Raw genomic sequence first — 8,173 nt, forward strand, 5'->3', positions numbered from 1 at the left:
GAAGAAGGGAGACCCCCCCACGCCCCGGCCCGAGGAAGGGCGGCGAGAGGGCCGAGACCCTCCGCACCAGCGGGGGAGCGGCCGGAGTCCCCCACTACCCCAGCCGCAAGAGGGGAAGGGCCCCCCCAAACCAGACGGGGCGCAGGGGCTTCCCCGCAGCTGGGAGACTGGGGGGGGAGATGGGGCCCGGCCGCGGGGCCGCTCTCACCTACGGGCCTGGGCCGGGCCGGTGTCAAGTACTTCCGGGTGGCGGCCGGAAGTGTCCGCGTTGCCGTGGCGACAGGGCCCGGCCGCCATGGCGGTGCCGAGCTGGCTGGAGAGGCTGCGGGCTGCCAGCAAGACAGCGCTGGTGCAGGACGGTAACCGCGGCAGCGAGACGCGATAGCCCCCTTCTTCCCCCCCGACGTGTTTTGGGGTGACCCTGCAGCGAGCGGGCGGGAGGACGGAGCGCTCCCGGGGACGGCCCTACACCCGGGACAAGACCCCAGCAAAGGACACTGGGCCATCAAGGCGGGGACGCGGCCCCAGATAGCGGGACGGGGCCGTACACCCAGGGATAGATGTGTTCCTATTTACCCTCACCACCTGCCTTGCCTCTAGGGAAGCGGAAGATCCACTACCTGTTCGAGGATGGGAAGGAGATGGCCGAAGAGTATGACGTGAAGACCGGTCAGTTAGTGAGTAAGTGGTGCTCTCAGCTGGCCACCAGCAGACATGGGTCAGGGCACAACTGCGGCACGCGTGGCAAGCAGGTCTGCACTCGCAGGACTGGTATGTTGACAGGGACCTCCTGGTCAGGAACTAATCACCCCTAAATATTCTGGGAGATAAGCGTGCCTGTAGCTGAATTTTGTAGGGACATAAGTATGGTTCAGTGTGGGCCCAGGGCTCTCGGACTTCTGTGGCGTAGCAGACCTTGCTTTAGCCCAGCTCATCTGTCACAACAGACTTGGATGGACTAAATGGGATTGCTATCTTGCATAGTCAGGCACTGAGTCTGTAGCATGTGCTGGGGTGAAATATGCTTTTTGGTGGCTTCTGCAACCGCAAACAAGCAAGGTGTCGGTTATGGCTCTTGTCCAAAACCACATCAGCTGCGGTGTGGCACCTGTTGCAACCCCACCACGGCTTCAGTACCAAGTAGCAAAAAAGAGGTGCACTCGGTACAGAATTTCTGACTTCAGGAATAGGCCGGCTAACAGATGCACTCACACCAAAGTGGAAGTGACTGGAATTAAGATATGTATCTTCGTATCATCTCAGTGTGCTGGGCAGCTTTGGCAGTCATTTGCTGGAGTTCTTATAGAGCAGAATAATGAAAACCCTTCTTCTCCCTTCCACAGGTAGAAAATGGCGAGAGAAGAACACCCTTGGGGGCTCCGGCAAGTGGCAGGTTGAAGTGGGAGAGCCAACCTCGCCGCTCCTGGGAGCACTGGAATCAGAGCTCATAAAGGAAAGCAGCTCTAATGTATGTAAGGGTCTGCAGGCATGACTGCACCTAAAACTACCTAGTCTTGTGCTTACAGCAGTAGTTGGTAGACTGCAGATCACTCATAGCCCCAAGAGACAGCCTTAACGTGCCCAGCACTCTACTACAAATCATCCCAAAGCTGCGGGGCTGGGTAGAAAGAAGGCACAGCGTAGGTTCTTTTGGGGTCTTCAAGAGATTTGTAGTTTCCATAAGTAGAGAAACTGTACTGCTGTGTTGGCCAACTACTATTCTGGCTTCCAAAAGAGTAGGCTGAAAGTCCTGGCACTGGCCTTCCAAGTCAGGGGATGGAAAGCAGAGGCGATGACAATGAAAGGCTGACACAGGTAGCATAGCAGGCTGCTCCTTAACACAGCGCGGCCTGTTTCATCTTCACATCCCTCTAGCTTAGGGGGCAGAGGTTTTAGTCTCTCACCATCTTTTCTACAGACCTGAAACACAAGCACAGCCCTGCGCAGCAAATTGGGGCAGAGCCAGGACTGAATCCAGCAGGTCCCTAGGGTAGGCAGAGCTCAGTATTCGGTTGCCTGTGAGGAAGAGGCCCAGTTTCCCTGTAACCCTGTACTTCAAGAACACTTTCAGCCTCCTACAAGCAGGGCAGGCAGTGCCCTGGGTAAAGGCAGAGCACTGCTAGCTCTAGGAAAGTGATGCTCAGGCAGTTTCTTGAGTTACTCCCTAATGCTCCAGTGTGAAAGAAGAGCTACTCCCACGTGGAGCCTCTCAAGGTAGTACAGGAAGAAGGGGACAGGGAGGAGAGCAGGCAGCTGGAGCGGCCTTGCTAAAGGTACTTGTTTGCTGTAGCCTGTCTTCATGAGGAAGGATACCCTGAGCAGCTTCCAGTGGCGGATCCGTAACCTGCCCTACCCCAAGGAGGTCTACAGCGTCTCCGTGGAGAAGGAGCAGCGCTGCTGTGTCATCCGGACCACCAACAAGAAGTCAGTAAGGACAGCACTGCCAGTGCTGACAGTCCCTTGGGGTGGGCTGGCACAGAGGGCAGGCTAGTGATTGCACAGGGGGGTTGTCCTCTCTTGCCTTCTGTCCCTCTCTTGCCTTCTATCCCTAGTGTGCAAGGGCTGAGGGGCCCCACCTTGCAGCTGTGAGTCTCCTGCTGTCCAATTTCCACTCCCAACTGCCCCAGACATGTTTACGGTAGAGCGCCTCAAGCTCTGCGCTGGCCTTTGCAAACTTATCTCATGGTTCCAGTAGCATGGTATTTGCTCTGTTCTTTCCTTGTCAAATGTCGCTCCCTTAGAAAAGTAAAGTAAAAGAGCTAGAGCATCCTATCTTCTCCCTCTGACATGATACTTTGACCTAGTCATTGTATCTCAGAATGCATGGAGCTGCAGGATTCAACAGGTAGAACAAAGTCATGGGCACCCAGATGTCCCTGCGTAAACCTGTCCTGTAGTCACAATGCCAATGATATGATCTGGAGGTAGCAAGAAAAAAAGGCAGACTGAATCTGGAAAGGAAGCACCACGATATTCTGCCAAAAGAAATTTGAGATGGGAGGAAAAAAAATAAAAGGCTTTTAAGCATCATCTTGTACTGTGTCAGTACATGGCATCTCTCATGGAATGAGACACACACTGTGCCCCAAAGCGTTTACAGGCTCAGTGAGATAAGCCAGGATGAGCAGTAGTAGTGGGAAGAGATGATAGCAAGGAGCAAGTATCAGGAGAACAAGGGAGGATATTGGAAGATAAGTGAAAGCTATTTACCAACTGGGATAATACACCAGTATGGAAAGCTGGGCAGGCTGCTCTCTGCTTGCCTTCCCTCCCCAACATTGCTGCAGAACAGAGAAGGATCAGATTCATGGGTAAAATCAACCCCAGTGTTTCCCAGTCTGCCCCCTGCCCTCTTTAAGCCGCTGTTTGTAGTTGGCTGTAGGTGGTGCTGTTGGCAAAGAACTGCTCCACTTTGGCTGCTGAACACCTTTCAGATCGCAGAACCCGCACGTCTTCAGGCGAGGGTTTACCACATCAGTGGCCGTGGCAAGGGGATATTTGAGCTCTGCACATGAGCACACCTGGACGCTCAAAAGCAGAAGGCAGCTAGACAGGAGGAAGGAGGAGTCTGCCCCATGAAAGCAGCAAGCAATTACAGCTCTAATACAGAAAGATGCTGGCCTAAATGCGTGCAGAGGGATTCACAGGAGAAGAGTGGCACTTCAGTAGGGAGACCTATGTAGCAAAGATGAATGAGATTCCCATCAGCCACACATGGATACACATGGAGCTAGGACAGGAAGGGAGTACATGAGCCTAAGTTCAACCACATACTATCACAGATAGGCTTATCTACTCCTAATCCTACTAATAGTAGTGTGTATGTGGGAACTTCCTTGCCTGCGTAGGTGCTGTAAGGTTATAACATACCACTGAGGTTTCACCCGTGCCCTACCTGACTTCAAGCTTTTTTGTACCACTCCCAGCAAAACAGCGGAGTCCCCCACAAGCAGTTGACCCCTACACACTCGTAGGCTAGTGTCAGAGAGGGTTGAAGGACCTGACAGCGGCTCATGGCCTGCATGTGAAAGTTAAGGACTTTTGGAATTAAAGCTGAAAGTCACCTCATTGGGGACAAGAACGACTTTGCTGTCAGTAGGGAGCAGGGACAGACTCCAGCACCAGAACTCTTAGTACAGGCTCCAGGATATCTTACATCATTTCTCCTGGGTCTCGGCCAGGGCAAGGCACCACTCAGCAACTAATTCCAAGATAGCAACAAAGGCACGGAGTCCACAGAGAGAGCGCGCATTGCTATGGGAGAGAAAGGAAGCCTCAGAGCCTCTCCAGCCCTTGGAAGTCAGCCACGCTGCTTCTGAGCAACAGAGCTGCGCTGACCGCCAGCCAGAGGCACAAGCAACGGGATGGGTTGCCAAGTCACTACTGAGTAGCTCAGCTTTAAATTCTCAGCATACCAGTAGCAGTTTTCCCTACAGGCTGACAAAAAGTGGGTTTCCAGTAGGAAAATAATAGAGGTGACTTCACATACGCACTGTGGATCTCAGGCCAGGACCCAGGCTCAGAGTGCAATACTGCCCTTGGCCATGGGGTGAGAGGCGAGGGCAGACAATCTGCCTGCCTGCCTCAGCAGGGATAACTGCCCATCAGCTACCTCCCCACCCCAGACAGGAGCTCTTCACTTCCACCAGTCACTCCCGTTCCCTCTGGCCACGGCAAGGGCTGCTCAAGTGGGATTTGCTTAAAACCTCTTGCTGTAAAATAAATCCATTAAACTAAACTCTAAAAACAAACCCAGAAAGCCACCTCCCCAAACGCCAAACCTGATTCAATTATTCTAGCGAGAGGCAGTGGTAATGTTAGGAGGAGGAGGGGGTGGCCAGGCAGATCTGGTTTCCTTTGATCTTGTCACAGATTTTAGTTTGAGGCCAGCCAAAGCCATTCTTTTCCCCTTCTCCTTAGTCCTGGGGCAGCAGAATGCTGCTGTTTCATTGATGACTCCCAAGGCCCTTTGAAACAGTGGTTTTTTTCTGTGTACTGCTTTTTTTTTTTGTCTAATCGGTAAGAAGTTAACACTTCCTTAACATGTCTTTGTGTTCATCTAATCTCTGCTGTTTAACCTTTGACATCTCCCTTATTATCCATGTCTGCCACCTTTTCCAAATACCGACAGCAGTGACAACACAGAACGGTTTGAGCCCTGCGGTAACAAGCTGCGTACATTCCTCCCACTGCACCAGGAGAGCCATTTGCCCTTTGTAGCTGTTTTCACCATGACTTGGAAAATAAACTGCAATTTGGGCAGAGGTAGCTAGAGAGGCCAAGCCTCACACACAGCCAGCTGAATGGAGAAGAACCCCTCATGGTATGACAGCAGCCGCTGCCTGTTCCTGCTCTGCTCTGGGCACCCCAGTACCAACTACAGGCCAATTCCATGGAGAGGATTGCCCACGAGAGTGCTGGAAGAGATTAAGAACCCAACCATGCCTCTACACGGGCATAGGACCACCAACTAGTGTATTTGGTGCAGCCCCAGAGAGAAGCAGCAGATGCAGGGCAAGCCATGCCAAGCAAGAAAGGTCTCAGGCAAACACAGACACAGGTCTACACGGTTCTTGTCCCAAAGTCTTAGGAAATCTCTTAGCTGCCTAGACAGCTTTAACCCCTCCAGTTCTGAGACTTATCCCCTTTCCTTCATACTGAGCAAAGCCCAAGGTTTGGTTGGTGGAGAGACACAGGCTGGATAGGGAGCTGGCAAAAACCTCTCTGTCCTCTGCTTGGATGCGAGAGGTGATCGCGAGACTGGGATAGAGACCAGGGAAAGAACAACTAGGGAAGCTGGGAGTGCAGAAGAGCACCACAGCCACCATGGGGGCCGCATGCAGACGCTGCAGAGCAGAGGCTCAGGTGACTGTGGCCAGCTGCACCTGGAGCTCTGTGCCCCGGGGTATGCCTGAGCACTACCGTGCCACCAAAGCAGGAAGTTATCTAGGAAGCGCAGCAAGAGGCCAAAAAGATGGGTTTAGGAAGGACTGCAACACAAAATGGTGCATCACTCAGGAAAAGTAAGTCACAGGGCACAAGGGCTTTGATAGCTGTTTTGACAAGAGCTAATGGGAGCTGGTACTTAGAGGGAATGAGAGGCCATGAGCAGGGACAAAGACAAGGGACACCTCTTGGTAGGGCTGAGTAGTCTGTCTCTAACCATGTCTGGCACTACTCAGGGGCAAGCTGGAGGGACCAAGCCTGCTCTCGCACACCAAAGCCCTTCAGGACTTTGCCAGCTCTGATTTCCAGTTTGGAGGTTTGTTTCCAGTGCTCCTGCCAGCCTGGGGGCACCAGCAGGCACACAACATGGCACAGGGTCCTCCTGCCAACCCTGAGAGGTCTATTGTCCTCATCTACACCTTGTAGAACAGCACTCTGTAGCTCAGCACTGCTAGTGGGGGAATAGGAACCCCACCTTCCTCATTTCTGTCTCCTCTCTCATTTGTAGGTACTACAAAAAGTTCTCTATTCCTGACCTGGACCGATACCAGCTCCCCTTGGACGCAGCTGCCCTGAGCTTCACCCATGCCAACAACACCCTGATCATCACGGTGAGGTTTTAGCCACACAGAACAGCACTTTGCCCTTCTCTTTATGCCCACAAAGAAGTTAAAATTCTTACACGTGGGGAAATGAGGCCGAGCAGGGAGATCTGCTGAGGGTCACTGATGAGCCCCCTTCTCTATCGCACAGTCAGTGGGAGTTTCAGATTACACTGGGCATGCTGACACTAGCCAGGACAGCCCAGGCCGCAGGAGGGGCCCCGCTTGCTGCTCAAGGTGACTTGCAGGTGGAAGTGCCGTTGTATCCATGTATCCCCTCCCCCAGGCCTGAGCAAGCCTCCACTCTCAGTGAGAGCAAGTTTCTCTTGCCTCAGAGCATAAGTGTTAAGAGTCCAAGGACCTGCTGCACTTAAGAGGTCTCACAGTCTTTAAAAAAAAAAAATTTAAAAAGTCACCTGCTGCTTTGTGTTGGGGAGAACACATGGAGAGGACATACTTCCACACACATGGTAGAAGTGAGAGACTAGCAAAACGGGCACTTACTTCTTGTTGCAAGGAGCAGACAGAGGCAGACAGATGCTTTTGAGCAGCAGGTGCTCGTCTTCTTAAATGTAGAAGTCAGCTACCCACAGAGCATCTCCTCTGAGGGAAACTTTGCAGCAGAGCTGGGGGTGCACGTGCGGAGGAAATAGGCCAAGAGGAGCACCTTGAGTCCTTCTGAGCTTGCTATGGGCCAAACCCTTGCCAAAAAGCACCTGCATCCACCACTGAACTGCAGCTGGGCGAGGGGGCTCTGAGGGGACGATAGAGGAACTGCAACTCTTACTTCTCTGTCTGCCTTTTAAAAAATGCATATTATATTTATATGTATAACACGTGTGAGCATACAGTCAGCAAGCACACCAGGGATCTGCATGACACAGCTTGCCAGGATATTCCAGAGGGGTTGGTGGGGGCCAGGACTCCACATCCAACTGGAAAGTTTTACTTGCACTGTAAAAGACACTCCAGATCTTGGCAAATGTCCCTAGTGTGTTGGCACCACCTCTCCAAACGGGCTTCGGAAGTAGCTGGTAACAGAAGGGCCTCCCTTGGCAGGAGGCCCCAGCTGCACTGGTAGCACCTGGCCCCAGTTGGTCTGCTTGGAGCAGAAGCTTAACAGGAGCGCTAAGGGCATTTCTCTCTGTCCTACAGTACCAGAAGCCGAAGGAGATCCTGGCTGCAGAAGAGCAGCTGCAGAAGGAGCTGAAGAAGATAAAGGCAGCAAACAATGGGGATGGTGACTGTAAGACCCAGTAGGCAGTGGCTGCTAAGAGGCTGAGGTGGGGGGCAGGTCTCCAGCACAGGTTCATGGTATTTATTTTGCCTTTTCCAATAAAAATTAGTCCTGTTGTTAATAGAGGCGCTTGGAGGAATCTTTGCAGGCCCCGGGAGATGGCAGGGCAGTCGGTCTCTTTGCTGCCTGGTCTGCTGATTTACACAGGCATTTATGATCCTTCTACGAGTTGTGGGAAGCTGCAGCATGCAAAGGAAGCGCACTGCATCCACAGCTAGCAGCCCTCTCCCCATCCTCCCTGAGCAGAAGCGACATGAAAGCTGGGTAGTTCCCCTTGGGAATTCCCTCTGTCTGCCGCCATCGCTGAAGGCAGTAACATTTGGAAAGC

The 8,173-nt window shown here is 52.7% G+C and overlaps 1 protein-coding gene across 2 annotated transcripts; it reads left to right on the forward strand.

The window, feature by feature from the left end:
• Window positions 1-295: 295 nt before the first annotated feature.
• DPCD (deleted in primary ciliary dyskinesia homolog (mouse)) lies at window positions 296-7,900 on the forward strand. 2 transcript variants are annotated; one of them, XM_050899234.1, is made up of 7 exons: window positions 296-359; window positions 601-681; window positions 1,344-1,468; window positions 2,291-2,424; window positions 4,225-4,231; window positions 6,498-6,557; window positions 7,704-7,900. In XM_050899234.1, the coding sequence occupies exons 1-7, from the start codon at window positions 296-298 to the stop codon at window positions 7,806-7,808; spliced, it is 576 nt and encodes a 191-aa protein (XP_050755191.1). In that variant the 3' UTR covers window positions 7,809-7,900. The 2 variants fall into 2 exon arrangements, with proteins under 2 accessions (XP_050755191.1, XP_050755190.1); XM_050899233.1 differs by lacking the exon at window positions 4,225-4,231 and having other exon boundaries at window positions 6,455-6,557.
• The last annotated feature ends 273 nt before the right edge of the window (window positions 7,901-8,173 follow it).

The sequence above is a fragment of the Gymnogyps californianus genome, chromosome 6 (assembly GCF_018139145.2).
Source record: "Gymnogyps californianus isolate 813 chromosome 6, ASM1813914v2, whole genome shotgun sequence".
NCBI lineage: Eukaryota > Metazoa > Chordata > Aves > Accipitriformes > Cathartidae > Gymnogyps > Gymnogyps californianus.